At 33.1% G+C, this 17,097-nt stretch overlaps 1 protein-coding gene and 1 long non-coding RNA gene across 2 annotated transcripts; both read right to left on the bottom strand.

Moving 5' to 3' along the window:
- Positions 1-3,223: 3,223 nt before the first annotated feature.
- LOC112033347 (uncharacterized) lies at positions 3,224-4,212 on the bottom strand. Its single transcript, XR_002885210.2, has 3 exons — positions 4,093-4,212; positions 3,849-3,927; positions 3,224-3,564 (listed from the first exon to the last, which is right to left on the bottom strand). It is a non-coding gene; the product is annotated as an uncharacterized LOC112033347 (long non-coding RNA).
- A 1,489-nt stretch (positions 4,213-5,701) lies between these two features.
- Positions 5,702-15,656, bottom strand: LOC112033346 (glycosyltransferase-like KOBITO 1). The gene is made up of 11 exons (XM_065769594.1): positions 15,197-15,656; positions 12,181-12,330; positions 11,972-12,024; positions 11,282-11,390; positions 11,042-11,176; positions 10,823-10,867; positions 8,196-8,383; positions 7,944-8,085; positions 7,205-7,251; positions 6,943-7,030; positions 5,702-6,354 (listed from the first exon to the last, which is right to left on the bottom strand). Exons 1-11 carry the CDS (start codon positions 15,536-15,538, stop codon positions 6,070-6,072), a joined length of 1,584 nt encoding a protein of 527 aa, XP_065625666.1. The 5' UTR covers positions 15,539-15,656; the 3' UTR covers positions 5,702-6,069.
- Between the last annotated feature and the right edge of the window lie 1,441 nt (positions 15,657-17,097).

The raw sequence follows: 17,097 nt of genomic DNA, 5'->3' as shown, positions 1-17,097 counted from the left end.
AATTTCATTTCGCTATAATTTGATTGTCCAAAAATCGAGTTTCATATTTGAAACTTGAGTTTCAAAACAGGAGCATATTTCTAAATAGTTTCAAACATGAGACATTTTGCTAGAAAGTTTGTAAGAAATGGATATTTTTCCATTTTGGCTAGTATATTGGAGTTTCACATTTTATTATAAGCTCCCAATTTACACACACAACACACACATATATATATATATATATATATATATGTATGTATGTATATATAAATTTTATTGTACAAATTTTTCCGTACATTATTATGCACAAGTTAAAAACTACTTGTTTCTAAATTTGGAATTTGCCTCTGTTGCCATTATTTCTTTTAATCACATCTATGCATAAAAAAGAATTAGAACTATAGAGCCATTACAAATAGGGTGTTTGCAGTGTAGTTTGGTGTGATTTTGGGCCATTTTAAGCGTTGCACTTTGCATTGCAGTCTGGCCAAATCCATAACCATATCGCACCTGTTTTGAGGTTACATGTGTGGTGCAATGTGATTTGGTGTAGTGTATAAGATGCGTTTGGTCAGTTTTAGGATAGTATATTTTTCAGGATGTCACGGACAATGCCTAATTTACTATTAATAATTATGACAATATGACAGTAAGATTTTTTTTTTTTTTTTTTTTTTAAATATAACTTATGTAACAAAAAAAGTAACACAAATATATACAAAACAAAAAAGAAATCCATTATAGATTGATAGTAAACTAAAAGTACCACAAATATATATAGTATATACAAAAAAAAAAAAAAAAAAAAAAAAACATTTGAGATTTNTTAATTTTTTTTTTTTTTTTTTTTTTTGTATATACTATATATATTTGTGGTACTTTTAGTTTACTATCAATCTATAATGGATTTCTTTTTTGTTTTGTATATATTTGTGTTACTTTTTTTGTTACATAAGTTATATTTAAAAAAAAAAAAAAAAAAAAAATCTTACTGTCATATTGTCATAATTATTAATAGTAAATTAGGCATTGTCCGTGACATCCTGAAAAATATACTATCCTAAAACTGACCAAACTGCATCTTATACACTACACCAAATCACATTGCACCACACATGTAACCTCAAAACAGGTGCGATATGGTTATGGATTTGGCCAGACTGCAATGCAAAGTGCAACGCTTAAAATGGCCCAAAATCACACCAAACTACACTGCAAACACCCCTATTTGTAATGGCTCTATAGTTCTAATTCTTTTTTATGCATAGATGTGATTAAAAGAAATAATGGCAACAGAGGCAAATTCCAAATTTAGAAACAAGTAGTTTTTAACTTGTGCATAATAATGTACGGGAAAATTTGTACAATAAAATTTATATATACATACATACATATATATATATATATATATATATATGTGTGTGTGTGTGTGTGTAAATTGGGAGCTTATAATAAAATGTGAAACTCCAATATACTAGCCAAAATGGAAAAATATCCATTTCTTACAAACTTTCTAGCAAAATGTCTCATGTTTGAAACTATTTAGAAATATGCTCCTGTTTTGAAACTCAAGTTTCAAATATGAAACTCGATTTTTGGACAATCAAATTATAGCGAAATGAAAATTTAAAAAAAAAAAAAAAATTGTGGAACTTGATCGAGTTCCATTCAAGGAACTCGAGTTCATGGAACTGGAGTTTCTAGTGTAGAACTCGAGTTCTTTGAATGGAACTCTAGTTTTGCAAAAAAAAAAAATTTAAGTTTTATTTCGCTATAACTTGATTGTCCAAAAAACGAGCTTTACATTGAAACTCAATTTTCTAAAAATCAAGTTTCAAAACAATGACATGTCCCTAAATAATTTCAGACATGAAGCATTTTACTGGAAAGTTTGTGAGAAAATGATAAAACCCCATTTTAGCCCCAATATACTCGTTCATAAAACCATTATTCTTTCTTAGTGGATGAGTGCCTAAGCAATTGAATCAAATTTTGCCATTTGGAAGCTTTTTTTTAAGTTCTGATAATTATTTTGTGATGAGATTGAATATAATAACAATAAAATGACAGATGCATGAAACATGAAATTCCACTACTCTTGGTCTTAATTAAGCCGAAAAAAGTTTGTAATACTCAAAAGATATTAGGAGAGAATGAGAATGCAAAACGCAACTATAAGAAAAGTGATGAGAATAGTTTTAGAATAAACACTATAAGATCATTAAATACTCTTTCAATACTAGTGGAACAATTTTATAAAGAAGAGAATGACAATAAAATGATGAGATCATGAGAATGTTTTTAGATGATTTCGTATGTCATGACGTAAACTTAAAATAAATAACTACTTATTAGGGTCTTCGTAATGAGTTCCCTATGGACACATCTGTAGTTATATATAATTATATATTGGTTCTTACAGGATTTAGGTGTCCTATTACCTCTGCTATTCCCACCTATTGTGACACGAAAAGTGTCATTCAAATTGCTCGCTACATCTTCCACAAACGGGCCAAGAATATCATCTTCTTTAGGGCTCTATAGTCTATATGGTTTATTTTGTTTTCTCTCATGATCAATTTGCTGCTTATTCGTGGATTTCAGTTAATTCAATTAGGAAAGTTTCTGATGGTTAAATAGAAGATCTGGAATTCAATCCCCGCTTACACCAAAAATCAATTAATGTTCTAGTTTAATAATAAAAAACTATCATGAAAAATGGACGTCATAAATTGAATAGCTCTCCCAAAAAAATAAAAATAAAAAACTTGCTGCTTATTCACTGAATGACAACCAATCCCTTCCCTAGCTCAGGCAGGCAAGTTATGAGGAGTTACTTTCTATTTGACTATAACTAGTAGTACCCGCACGTTGTACTGCTACTGGATGCTCTGGACTCTTTATAGATCTTCTCCTACATTATTATGTATTCTACAATATATAAAATCGCATTCTCTCAGCTCCAACCAATCATGAAAGCACGGATATAGGAAGCATCAACGTGCTGATAAATTCATATTCTTTCAGTATGTACATAGGTTCACCTCAATTTGGCAGGTATCAAAATTTACACATGCCAAATAAACTTTTACAATTAACAGAGATGGTTAATGTGCCAGTTCTTTTCAGAAAAGGTATGGCCCATTTCCTCAAACAACATACTGACTACTGAAAATCTAGTTCTCTGAAAATGGATCCAATATGGCTAGAGATATCAGCTACAACAATTTCTAGCAAAAAATTAAAAATTAATACAACACTTTTAATTAAAAATACGTATGTTATTTTCAGAAGGAATATAATTAACCTTGATGATGATCAAGAACAGAACTTTCAGAACAAAGAAACAGAGATAAATATCCCACAAATTACCTACTAAATTATAAATACACTCATGCAAAGTGAATACTCTCTTACACGATAAAATACTAGTAGCACACTAGATATGGCTCAGAACTCTTCAGTTGAAACTTGAAAGTAGAAAGTTTGTGCAATCCTGAAGTAATGAGCAGCCACCTTGCGATTTCTTATTTTTCAACAACGGATTGTTTACGGAAACAGCCACAGTATACAAGATCGAGGCTGCAAATTGGACAGAGAAGAAACAAAAAAATGAAGTAATATACAGTAAAGTTACTAAAGTATATATAACATGATATACTGAAATAAATATTTTTATTACGTACCGAAAGATCTTTTTCTTTTTTTCTTTTTTTCTTTTTTGCAGTATCTTGAATTATTGGATTTAATAGAAGAGTGTGCTGATGATGTAAAAATAAAATAGTTTAATGGTGAATTAATCTTAAATTGAGATAATTATGGTGATGGTGATGATGATGATATAATTTTAATAATAATAAGCTTACCATTTTTGAGTAAAAGTTTTGCCATGGCCATGTTCAAGCTTCACGTTTTGCTTCTCTTTCTTTTGTGTAACTTTACTTCCTGTTGGGTGTTTATTGGGGCATGATATAACTTTAGTCTAAGCAGTCCATGAAATCATTTATCCAAAGCATAAAATAATCAACTTAGTACTGCATGTGCATGAACATGTGTGTGTGTGTGTGTGTGTGTGTGTGTGAGTTAGTGAGTGAGGGAGAGAGGCAAGACCTTGTTTGTGCTTGTCACTTGCATTTTGCTGCTCTTTCTGCTGTGCCATTTTAAAGCAAAAGCAAACACTAAAGCTTGTACAAAGATGTATTAAATTTTACACAACTCAGTTTCTTCTTGCCATTTGGAGTGTGTATATATATGCATTCAAATGGGTGAAGGAATTTCACTGTGGAGGAGCTAATGTTTCACAGCTAGCTAGATTTGTTCTCATCTTCGGACGTTCTAGAATCAGAATCTAAAGTTGGTCTCAATTAGATTAGACATAATGCATATAAAATACTTCTTTAGGAAACAATATGGGAATTATATTATACCTCAAAATTATGTGCACAATTAATTTGTTAGAGATATGTATAATTGATAATTCTATGTTCATTTTTCTTATTTTCTTTTATTGTCAATTGTTACAGATTCTGTTAATGTATAGTTCAACTAATTCCTCCTTTATAAGTTTTAAGTAGAGGGTAAAATCTTGGGTCCAAGATCCATCGACCAAAAAAAAAAAATTAGAGTCATCACATTTATTTTCTATTTTCGAAACCAGTGATAAAGATGAGATATTAACACAAATAAGGATAGTGCCACTAAAATCATAAGGTTATAATAATAAAATGGTTAACTTTTAATTGCTTGAATAGTAGCTCATGAGCACAACATGAGATACCTTCTAAAAAATAATAAGATAACTTCTTAACAAAGATATCATAATTAGAATAGTATTAAAGCCCTTAAGAGAATCCAGATACGTTAGTTTCTAAGTTTGCTCTATAGTTCTGAAGCTTTTTAAACAAGAGATGAGATAACAAGAATGAGTGGCATGAAACACAAGGTTCCGCTACTCAAAAGAAGATACGGAAGAGAGATTGGGACCTTGGAATGGAATGTGAAACTCCACTTCAAAATTATTAAAATGGGCACATGAAATCTCATGATTTAGAATATATACTGCTTGCATTATCATTGGAAGAATATATTTTTACAAAAAGAAAACACTAAAATCTTGATGAGAATCTCATTAATCACTCCATAATACTTTTTCTAGCAAGTAATTACTACATAATACATGACATGACAAGCCAAGCCGGGAAAAAATAAGAGGACAAGTAGGGTTTGACCCTTCTTCCCTTGACCATATAGTTGACCGATTGTTGAAATTGATTTCTTTTACATGAACCTATTGTTTTCCCACTTAATTTTGTGTAGGTTCCGAAGTTGGAATTTGATAATAATTTTCCATCAAGTCATAACACAAACTTTTTTAGCTCCCTTTCAGAGTGAAACCAAACAGAAAAACAAGCTATTTCTCTAGAAATGTTTTATGCCTAAACAAACTATATCAACCTTATCTTCAATTTTTCTATCTATTTTCTTCTTTTCAGTTTTCCCTTTTTTTTTTTTTTTTTTTTTCTTTTTTTTTTTTTTGCTAGTACATTTATTGCAAGTTTTAGGCTCCCAAGACCAGCAAAGCTCTCTCAATTTATGTAACTTTAAAATACAGGAGAACTAGAGCACTGAAACTAAACCTTTTAAACCATATTGAACCCTGTAAGTCGGGTGCAGGGCCTCCCGACAGTTGACTCCCCTAGCATAACCATGCAATGTGGAATCAATGAGAAATCAATCAATTAGATAGAGTTCAATACTAATCCCTGAGTGAAAGGGCTAACTTATAAAAAATATACATTGAAATTTCAATACTAATTTCTATAGACAAGTCAAAGATTTCCAGTTGTAACCAAGTTGCCAACTGAAGGCTTGACCACAAAATCTCCCTCGAACTTGTAAACTAGACTACTAGTGCTTGGATGGCGATCGGGAAGAACCAACAGAACCAAAAACAAATGAACCTCAGTAACAAGCCCGCTTGCTCATTCTTTTTCCCTCCTGATTAATTCTTCCCTTACATAAGTGAATAAACAAGATTACAAAGCATCTGAACAGGAAGAAGAAGAGGCAATCATGCTAGGAGGTGTATCACACTTCAATGATAAGGCGGTCATCATTCATTCCTGGGGGTGACAACGGTGGAACAGCCACTTCATAAAATGCAGCAGATTCAATTTCCAAGACCCTCCTAGCAGCGGCCTGATGCTCTCTACTTCTACCAATCCTTCTTGAGGGAAGGGATTCAGAGGCAGCAGCTCTGGATGAGTTACTACTAACAATGGACGATAAAAATTTGTCCTTCGAAATAGTTGTTGGGGCAGATGCAATAACAGAGCTGAAGACACCAGACTCCCTTAAACCTTGTATTACGACCTGAAAAATATGGCAAGAGACAATAGAAAAAATGTATGTGTATATATATATATATATATGTGTGTGTGTGTGGACAAAAAAGAGAAACCAGCACAGCAAAATAGCAATAACAGCATAGAAATAGTAATAGTAATATAAATGGTTTAATAAAGAGGTGGATGCTGGAGCAGGGGGCCAGAGTGGGAGGGAAAATCAGCAATGGTGTGCAGCATTACTGGCATCAAATGGAAGAAAATTGATCTATTTCATTTATTAAGTAGGATCAATTTCTATTTCAAAGAGTCAAAATCTTTTTTACTATTAATTTTTAACAAATGACCCAGTTACTCTTTTTTTATAATTTGCAAGTAACAACAATGGGGAAGGGGGGATTTGAGCCTTGGTTGTCTCCATTGAAAACGCCCAAAGATGGCAATTGAGCTACAAGGCTCTTGGCTCAAATGACGTGATTTCTATTATTATATTTTGGACAACAAATTTCATCATTCAATTCAAATCATGGAACCAGTTGATTACTAATCAAATCAAAATGCAACCCCCCCTCTTTTCCCAACCAAAAAAAAAATAAAAAATTAGAATCATGCTTACCATTGGAGCATATATGCGAGTTAAAATGCCCTTCCTCAGTAGTTTCATTTTTACATCTTTGTCACCCCACACAATGTGTTCCCGGTACCTAGTAGATCAGAATGGCCAAAATATATATAAATTTATGAAAAGCAGGGAAAAAAGTTATGCTCATGTCAAGAGTTCTTTCAGAGATCTCATAAAGGGATTGCAATGGGTTCGAAGTGAAAACAGATCATGAAGATCAGGGAAAGAAAATCATTTTCCCCATTTAAATATTTACCAGTTCAGCATCTCCTCCTCTGTTGCAGTAGAAGCAATTATGAATGCCTGCAATGTATTATGTTCTCTTAGTATGATGAAGGTTTCATCAAAAGGAAATGCAATCCAAACAAAACAAAGTCAAGTACTGGCAACAAGGATTCTTCTTACAAATTAACCCCTAATTTGACATTGACCTGAGTTTCAAGAGATTAAAACAAGCCTACAGATTTCCAGGATGCAGGCCCAATTGTTAACATTTAAATGGCAAATACTCATCAAAACCAATAAAGATAAATGCCTTGTCCAATACTAGCATTCAAAACTTCCTTTTCCAGGATTTTATAATTAATTAACAACTACGCATATAAGCAACCACTAATTGGTTCACATTAAAATTATCATGAGTCTTAACATTCAGTTATATACTTATATCTTGTTAGTTGTTACATCATCAAGGTCCTTTTCCTTACAACAACTTCTGGTAGGCTTCAAAAATTTCCCACCAACTTTAATTTGTGTAGTTTGACCTCCGTTTCTATATTAAGTCCCTCCAAAATGCTAATTAGCACCTCCTAGTGGAACATTACTGCTTTACATTGCTCATGGACTATCTAGATCAGTTACAAAGTATTACACACCCCCAAAATACTGATTTCATGTTCCATAATCCTGTTGTTTCTACTTTTTACTTATTATGATTGTTTAATAGTACTATTAATGAACAAAAAAAATTGAATAAGAGAAATCACTGGACTCACAGCTCTATCAAATTCCAACATAAAGCATCTTTTGACATCCTCCTTTGTAGGCTTGCAGCCACACCGATCACGCCTAGAGGTCAAGTCCGAAAATTTGGAATACGTGTAGTGTAGAACAGCAGCCTCCTCCAATTTTATCTCACTAGAAGTAGCCATTGCATGCATAAAGTATTGACATCAGAAATCCAATAATAAAGACTGTTAGGGTCATGATACTGATTTTTTTTTCCTTCCAGTATGAAATTAACGTACTTTGGGGTTTTCATATAATTATGCCATCTATGTGCACCATTGGGACGAAGATGATCTTGAATCCGAGCAGCTGATTTCCCATTTCCATAAGTCAAAAAGTAGTTTGGATTACCACGAGTTGCATCCTTGTACATGCCAAAATATGTGTCCTTTGGAAGATGGTCATAATTTCTCTTGAACATCGATATCTGTTTGCATAGATACAAGAACAAGACAAACATCAAATACCATACAGGTATCCTCAAAGACAAGCAAACATAATGCCACAATATTTTCCTAGACAACAAAATAAACCTCCAACACATCTGTTACCTAACTATGGTATAGAATAAAATTAGGTGAACACCTAGTTACTAAAAAACCTCATTCTATTTAAATGGAAGCTGCACATTATACATTCCTTACCATGTGTTCATTTCCCTAACCAAACCCCACCCACCATCTATCCACCAATATGCCCTCCAATCAACAAATGTCATGATTCGTCTCTTTTGAAGCTTAAGCATTGCATTTGTATTTCATAAACTTATCAAAGTGTCTCTCTAATAAAGATATCACATTAACTGCATTAATTTACTAGTGGAGCTCAATGCAAAAATCGCACATAGATAAATATGGAGATAAATCATTATCAATAAACAGAAAACATAATAAAATGTCACAAAGTATAATGATTATCAAATCCAGTGTTCCCTTTCTAGAGCCTTCAAAAGAAAAATATTCACAATAAACTTCCCCATGTGTCAAGCTGAAACCTGCAGAGAACCCAATTGAAAATACCAAATGTGCAAAAATTTCACAAGATATCTTTTTTGCAACATGAGTAATGGTAAGGGTTCATACACCTAGTTGGAGCTACACAAGCAACCAAATAAGAGTAAACTACTTTGACATTTGTGATTTTGTGATTCTGGAATACATGTCAATTGCTAAGGTCTTTGAAATTTGACGCATGAAACACATCTTTATGGTTACATAGCAAACAACTACATTGAAAAAGACCAAACTTGGGTCAAATAATAAATAATCACTGCATGGTTTTTCACCTGACTCTGATATACTAGCCAAAATATTGAATGTTAAAAGAACCATCATCTCCAACCAAGCTTTGTCCCAGATTGAATTCATTACATAATCACATGTGGATGATCCACTGCCTTCACCTATCTTTTGAGAACCATAGTATCTTCAACTTCAACTGTCTAATATTTCAATGCACTTTAACTAGGTTATACAATCCAATCTGATACAGAATATTGTGCCCATGCACTCCACATAAAATACTTTACCAAACCAGAGAACTAGTTTCTAAGAAATGATACAGCTAACAAACTCTAATGTTACTTATCAAAAAAAAACAAACTCTAATGTCAACAGGCTCTATGGAAAAAAGGGTCAGTAGTTCTTTAGGCACAAAGGTAACTCCACGTGAAATTCTAAAACTTGTGACATTCCAAAGTCCCTTGGTATATTCAATAGAAAAATGGATTTACTATTGTAAACACAACATACTTTTCTTATCAATAAAACTTTGATTACCTATCAAATATATATATATATATATGGATCGTCAGCTCCATCAAGTTAGATATAAAATTATGTAATTAAATATAAATGCGATAACCATGTTCCTGTGCAGGTCAATTGATCAAGAAAACTTTCTTTTTTTTGTTTTTGATAAGTAATAAAGATTCATTGATATCAAAAAGAGAGAGATACCCAAGTACACAGGGAGTATACAGGGGTGAACAAATCAAAAACGAACATTACAAAAATCAAGTAAATCCAAAATAGAAGAAAAAGGATGGTTTCTCCACACAGAGAACCAATCAAGTAAGGTTCTAAAAAAAAGAAGCTTGAGATCAGGCATGGAACGCTCCTTGTCTTCAAAACACCTACTATTTCCCTCCTTCCAAATACACCACATCAAACAATGAGGAACAACCATCCATATATCTCCATTACGATGGCAACCAAAACAATCTTGCCAACAAGCCAAAAGCCCAACAACAGACAATGGCATAACCCAACAAACTCCAAATAAACCAAAAACCATATCCCACAACTCCAAAGCAACGGGGCAATGAATGAAAAGATGGTCAATAGTTTCACTATTACACTTGCAAGTATAACACCAATCCAAAATGCAAACCTTTCTTTTCCTTAAGTTGTCAATTGTCAGACATTTCCCCAAGGCTGCGGTCCATACAAAGAAAGCCACTCTAGAGGGAATCTTTTGCTTCCAAATGCTTTTCCAAGGGAAAAACTGCTCACTATGGCCAACTAGAAGATGGTAGTAAGCACTAGTTTCTAAATTTATAAATTTATGATAGTAAGCACTAGAAGAAAACATTATTGGCTTCTAGGCATTCTAACTGTCACATTATCCACAAATTTATGAATTTGTAATGATAATGGACATGGAAACATTGTATATTTGAGTCTAATTCACTAAAGGAAACAAATAATAACAAACATGAAAACGCTATTTATAAAGGCCAAGATTTTCTTTATGAACAAACCGGAAATTTTATCTTGGCCAGGATATTCCATTCCCTTCAGTCATCTATAATCAAACTTAATGAACCAAGTGAATGAAAGGACAGCAGATGATAAGGGAAGTTTACCTCACTAAAAGGGTCCTTGATATCCTCTCGTTCGACACTACTCTCCTGAAGAAATAAATACCACAATCAGTTGTAATTCAAGTAATGAATGCCACAGCTCATTGTTGAAGGGAGTACAGAAGAATGACAAGACCAGCATATGCTACCATCTTCAACAAGGCCCCTAACTATAAGTTATCACTAATATATCATTATAACAAATCTAAATATTTCACTCACATAGTTAGGAAATATAACCATATCCACATTCCCAGGCACATCAAGCAGCAGCTGCCTCAGTGAATACTCCCGAGCATCAGCTGGGTGTAATAACTCATCAGTATCAAGATGAATTATCCAGTCCATGCCAGCATCCTGATGTTTTAATATGCAAGAGACTATATTGAGAAAAATTAACTCGGGACGGACTTGTAAAAAAAAAAAGGGGAATGAGATACAGGAGAATACTATCTTTCATACCCGGGCCATTACAATAGCCATCTCCATATTGAGAGATTGCTTCACAAACAGCTCATAATTGCAAGGCTTGTAAAAGAAACTTGAAAGCCATGTCTCATTCCAAATCCGGCTGATGGTCCCCGAAAAAAAAGGAATATAAATAAATAATTAAAGACACATTTTATATATATATATATATATATATAAGTAAAAGAAACAAAATATCATAAACAATTAAAGAGAGGCAATAGAAGAAATACTTCCATGTTTAATAATTCAGGAAGTTACTTGTATCAAATGCCAGAACATTTAAAGTTGCTTACATCAAATACAGAAATGATGTTCCAGCAAAAAGAAAGAAACATAGGGGGAAGCAAAAATGTGAATGGTCTAAAGTGTCTAGAAAACTAATGAAACATAGAAGAAAGACCACTAAATATTCGTATGATTAATACTATGAGAAAAATGTAACTCTGTTTTTTTTTCTTTATAAGTGATAAAAATTTTATTGAAAACAAAACAAACCTAAGTACTATGGAAATGTACTATGGGAGCAATACAAAGTGATCCAGCAAATCAGGAATAGAAAAACAAGAAAAAGTTGTCCAAAGCTTTAAGAACAACATACTAGTGAGGAAAATACCATGAAACAATACCCTACAGTAAGCTTCAATTCAATCATATGTGATTTGAAAGTAACAGTGATCAAACCTCTTAGCCTGTTGCTCCTCCAGTGCTCTTGTTCTATATATCACTTTTACTCCCTGAGAAAACAACATGAAAATCATGCTCAAAGAGGCTCAGAGAAAAAACATAATATAACCCAAAGTAGAACAACTTCATTTTGAAAAGTTAGCAAACGAAAAGGTCAACGCAGATGAATGTCAAGCAGTCAGAGTAGAGGATATATATCAACTTACCGGGATAGATTCCAGAACTTTAGACACAGCCGGAGATGCAGCCTTTCCCTCCACAAAAAGAAAAAAGGTTGAGACTCCAATAACCTTATGAAAAAACATCCATGGCAAGATCTGCTCTAAACCAGCTGAAGTACTTGTCGTAATACATATCTGCAAGTTTAGAAGCAAACTGCACAAAGTTATAATCATTTAATTCAGTGTTAACTGTACAGATATAAGAAAGTTTTTTACATTGACTTCAACAAAAAAATCCATCGTCCAATAATTTGCTTTATTGAATCCATAATATGACCATAAGAAGTAGAGATAGTAACTTGGAACCATTTTTTTTAGATAAATAATAGTAACTTTGAACAACCGGACGCAAATACCAATTTCCAAAAAACAAAGTCCTAGATTAGATCAATCCAACTGTCAACCTTCAATATTAGACCTCTTAACAAATTCTCCATCTCCTACTATCACAGCAAACAAAACATTTAATAGTTAACACTGAAGTTATCATATTTACCATAGGCCACCAAATAATCATTTTAAAACAGATCCCAGAGTCAGAATTTTTCCATTGTTCATAGACCAGAACCAATTAAACGAGCTGCCACTCAACCAAGCATTAATAGACTAATCCAGTATTCGCTAAAATCTAGCAGTATTCACTAAAATCCAGTCCACAAAAAGCAAAAACCAGAATCAGACAAAATTGTCTTGCAAAGTTTAATACCAAAGTGCTAAGAACAAGTCCAAGTTCAATACCAATTCAAGAATCCCACTACCAAATAGTCTACCAAATCACTAGAATCTCCAATGTATGACTTCACATTCACAAATCCAAATTCTTTTGCCAATATACATTCAAAAACACCAAGCCACATTAAATCAAACCAAAATTCACCGAACCCACAATTCGTTATCCATGCTAAATCACAAAGAAAACTCCCAAACTTGAATCCCAATGCACAAACCTACCACAAATGAACCATTAAAAATCACACCCACTTCTCAGTTTCTACTTTCAAGTAAACTTTCAAAACCTCTTCTCAGTTTCTACTTTCTAGTAAACTTTCAAGATCTCAAAGAACAATGTGATTCAACTCTAAAAGGGGGAAATTTTTCCAATTTGGATTAAATAAAACTCAAAAAGAATTAGAATCCAAATCTTCTTTCAAATTTCAAATCTATCTCCAAAATTCAAAGGCTCACTAAGCAATGCCTACTCAGAAACTAAGATAAATACAATAATACATTATTTAAACCCAAACAAATGCAATCTCTCACAAAAGGCTTGCACACAACACGGCATATGTGACAGACAAAAGTATGGTCAGACTACATAATTAACATAGAAGCAAACAAAATTGTTAAGGAGGAAATGCACACATAAGTCAAAGATTTGGTGTAATTTATTCCAAATTATATCAAACCAACATTGGCTGGCAGATTGTAGCAGAGATTGCAGTGACATGACATCATCTGTTAGTAGCATGATCCTAAGAGCCCAAAACACAGTTTCTCATTCTGATCAAAAGCTATGTAAAACCATGTGATTCTTTTTCTTTTTCTTTTTCTTTTTTTTTTTTAATAACATTAACAATGCTTCAACGATTGCTACGTCAACTGGCCTATCATTTGTAGACTCGTCACTCGAGCTCCTTTTTCATGTACACAAGTAACACAACCAAATGACAAGGTTTAACTTACTTTTTTTATTCGTCTTAACATAATTTAAATCTAGGATTTATTTAACATATGCCATAGCAGGATCCATATGCTTCAAGGACTGTGTAGAACTTTTCTGTCCTGTATTTATGCATCTCATAATGACATTGCAAGAAGGGATTAGTGGAATAATTTGGGCCGAAGAGATGTGAGGGAACCGCTGCATAAGACTGTCTCACGAGATACTTTTCCATTCTAGGGATGAAGAAATCATGTTGCACTCAATTAAATTGGAAATCAAAAACAGAGCTAAATGTCGAAATGGGTTTAAAAGATCGGTTGATAGTGCAGCATTATGCAGAGTATGGGGATTTCCAGAAAGTATGCTCAAAGGAAAGGCACAATGAGTAAATAGAGCTGAGATTTCAGTTTTGAATTGATAGAGTTTCAGACTGTAAACAGTAGAGCATATTTTGTTTGTTTGGTTACTTATCTGTTTCTGGTGTATTCAGTTGAGTGGATTTTGTTTTGAACAGTGTGTTTCTTCAGGCACTTTAAGGCTGTATAGTGTACATGTTCTGATTGGTTTTTCAGTCAATAAATATCATCTCATTCATCAAAAAGAGAGATCCCCAGAATCAGACCAATCCAAAATATCACTAAGAACCGTACTTTATTTCTGTTTGAACCAGTACAAACCCAATTCACAGAAAGAAAACCCCTGAAACAGATCAACCCCAAAAACCAAAACATCACTGCAAGTCAAAGTTTTGGTCTTTGATAGGAGCAGCAGTTAAAACTTCCAAGCACAATACTGAATCCCCAGCAAAACGCATCATAAAAGCAAAACCGAGAAACAGATCAAAGCCCAAAAGCAACATTAATACCCCCTAAAATCCTGTCCACAAAATGCAAAACCCAGAAACACATCAACCTCAAAAACCAAACTTTCAAAATGAGTCAAACTTTTGTTCCTAAATTGTTGCAGCCCCCAACATTTCCAAGCACAACACCAAAACCCCACTAAAATTCAATCCATAAAAAGCAAAACCCAGAAACAGATCAGCCCCAAAACCAAAATTTTAATAAGAGTCAAGCTGTTGGTCTTGGATTGAAGCAGCACTCAACATTTCTACGCACAATACTAAACCACCACTAAATTTTTATCCATAAAAAGCAAAACCCAGAACCAAAAATATTAAACTTTTTAATCTTTAGATTGAAGCAGCACTCAAAATTCCCAAGCACAATACTAAAGCACCACCAAAATCCAATCCACAAAATAAATAAATAAATAAAACAAACCAAACCCAACAACAAATCAACCTCAAAACCAGAGAATTTCACAGAAAAACCGAACCTTAGGCTTGAGATTGGACAAGTCATCGAACTTCCATCCATGGTAGTAAGGAAACGAAGGAGTCGAGCCTTGACGAAGACTGGCACAGTCAGAGGAGGAGGAGGAGGACTGGTGCTGGTGAGCGGTGGGAGAGAGAGGAGAAGGGTCCATCCCAGGGAACAAGTGTTGGGACCCAGGTGGGGCCCAGCGAGTGGTGGGGTCGGTGATGCCTCCACGCCATTGGAGGACGAAGGCCAAGGCCGCGAGAGTGAGAGGAAGAACCGTGAGGAGGAGGAGGAGCTTGGAGGAGATCGAAGATGATGGTGTTGAACGCAGCAACGATTGCTGGTGGCTGTTGGCCATCTTTTCAAAACATACAAACAGAGAGAGAGAGAGAGAGAGAGAGAAGGAGAGAAGTCAAGTTTCAGTTTGAGGAGCTAAACGAAAGTTTGAAACTTGGAAGTGAAGGGACAGACAAGAGTAGAAAGTGACGTGAATGTGAATGTACGCTGTACCTTTTTGTTGTTCTTTGTTGTTGTTGATGTTGTCGTTGAGGTTGGTTTTTTTTTTTTTTTTTTTTTCTTTTTTTAGGAAACTGTGGAAAGATAATAATCATAAATTCATTATCTGGGGAGTAATTAGTAGTTAATTATTACTAAATTTGTTCATATGGCATTATTATTATGATTTTTTTTTTTTAGAGATGCTATGTCTACAATAATTTTACAATATTTTTACAACAAATCACAGGTGGTTAGTTGTTACTGGTTCAAATTTGAAACTAATATTAAGATTACTTTTTTGCCTCAACAATAACAACCAGTAATAACTGTCACTTAGGATTTGTTGTAAAAATTTGTAGACATATCATTTCTCTTTTTTTTTTTTGATAAAATACTGACCTATGATTTTGGTTAATGTCAATCAGATCTAAAACTTTTTAAAACTATTAGGATTCAGGGTCCTAATCAAATTATGAGTAAAATTTAAGGACCAAGTTGGGCTTAGAGATCAAATTAGTCAATTTTGAAAAATCTTAGACCTAGCTAATATTAGCCCAAATCTCAATATTTTACCCTTTCTTTTTAATTATTATTCAATAGTTAAGAGCATAGTTTTAAAAACCAAATCGATTTGTTCAATTGGGAACCAAACCTTAATTTAAAAAAAAAATGAAAAATTCAAGTAAAAATGGGTCAAAAACCAAGCACCGGTGAAGATTTGAAACCTAATTCTCCTTTCGCCAAATAAAGAAGAGCATATTGTGTATGTAGAGCTTCTAAATAGAAAAAGCTATGTATGTAGAGAGGAAAATTTGAATTAAGACCAAAGTTCACTTATTTAGTTGTTAAAAAACAGCCAACAGCAAGGTATTATGTGTTATTTAGTGGGAACCGTTGTTGTTATTAAGAGATAAACGAAAATTTGTCAAATGTTACCAAAGGGAAATTACATGGAATATTCAAGAGCTAATTACATGTCGATATATATATATATATATTTTTTTTTTTAAATTAAGTGATACAAGCTATCTAAGTAAATATTGTCGGGTGTTACCTAAAGTAAAACATTTTTGGCAAGTTAAATGATGTCATATGTCTCTTATAAATAAAGACTTTGAGTTTATCCATTTAAATTATGACAAGTGTAGGTAATAAAAATAACAATTATGTGTCATTAAGCCTCTTCATGACTCCTTTAAATAGGTACTCATTGATCTCATGGGGGCACTCATCAATTTCAATTGTTTCATTTCCAATTTTGAAATTTTGTGTTTACAATGTTACTAACTTACAAGGTATGTTGAATTATATGTTTTGTTAATTAAATTTATGATGAGATTTAATGATGTATTGAATTAATTTCCCATATGAGGGGTGATCTATTATTAATGTAAGAGAAATGAACATTTTTAAGACTAT

Source organism: Quercus suber, unplaced genomic scaffold (genome assembly GCF_002906115.3).
Source record: "Quercus suber isolate HL8 unplaced genomic scaffold, Cork oak 2.0 scaffold_28, whole genome shotgun sequence".
Lineage (NCBI taxonomy): Eukaryota > Viridiplantae > Streptophyta > Magnoliopsida > Fagales > Fagaceae > Quercus > Quercus suber.
Note: the sequence above shows the minus strand (reverse complement) of the source record. Positions and strands in the feature narration are given on the sequence as shown.

Coding starts and splice junctions, on each gene's coding strand:
- LOC112033346 (XM_065769594.1), bottom strand. CDS start 15,538: ATGGCCAACAGCCACCAGCAATCGTTGCTGCGTTCAACACCATCATCT. Junction 12,331..15,196: donor TGTCCAATCTCAAGCCTAAG/GTTCGGTTTTTC, acceptor CTAAACTTGCAG/ATATGTATTACGACAAGTAC. Junction 12,025..12,180: donor AAGTTCTGGAATCTATCCCG/GTAAGTTGATAT, acceptor TTGTTTTCTCAG/GGAGTAAAAGTGATATATAG.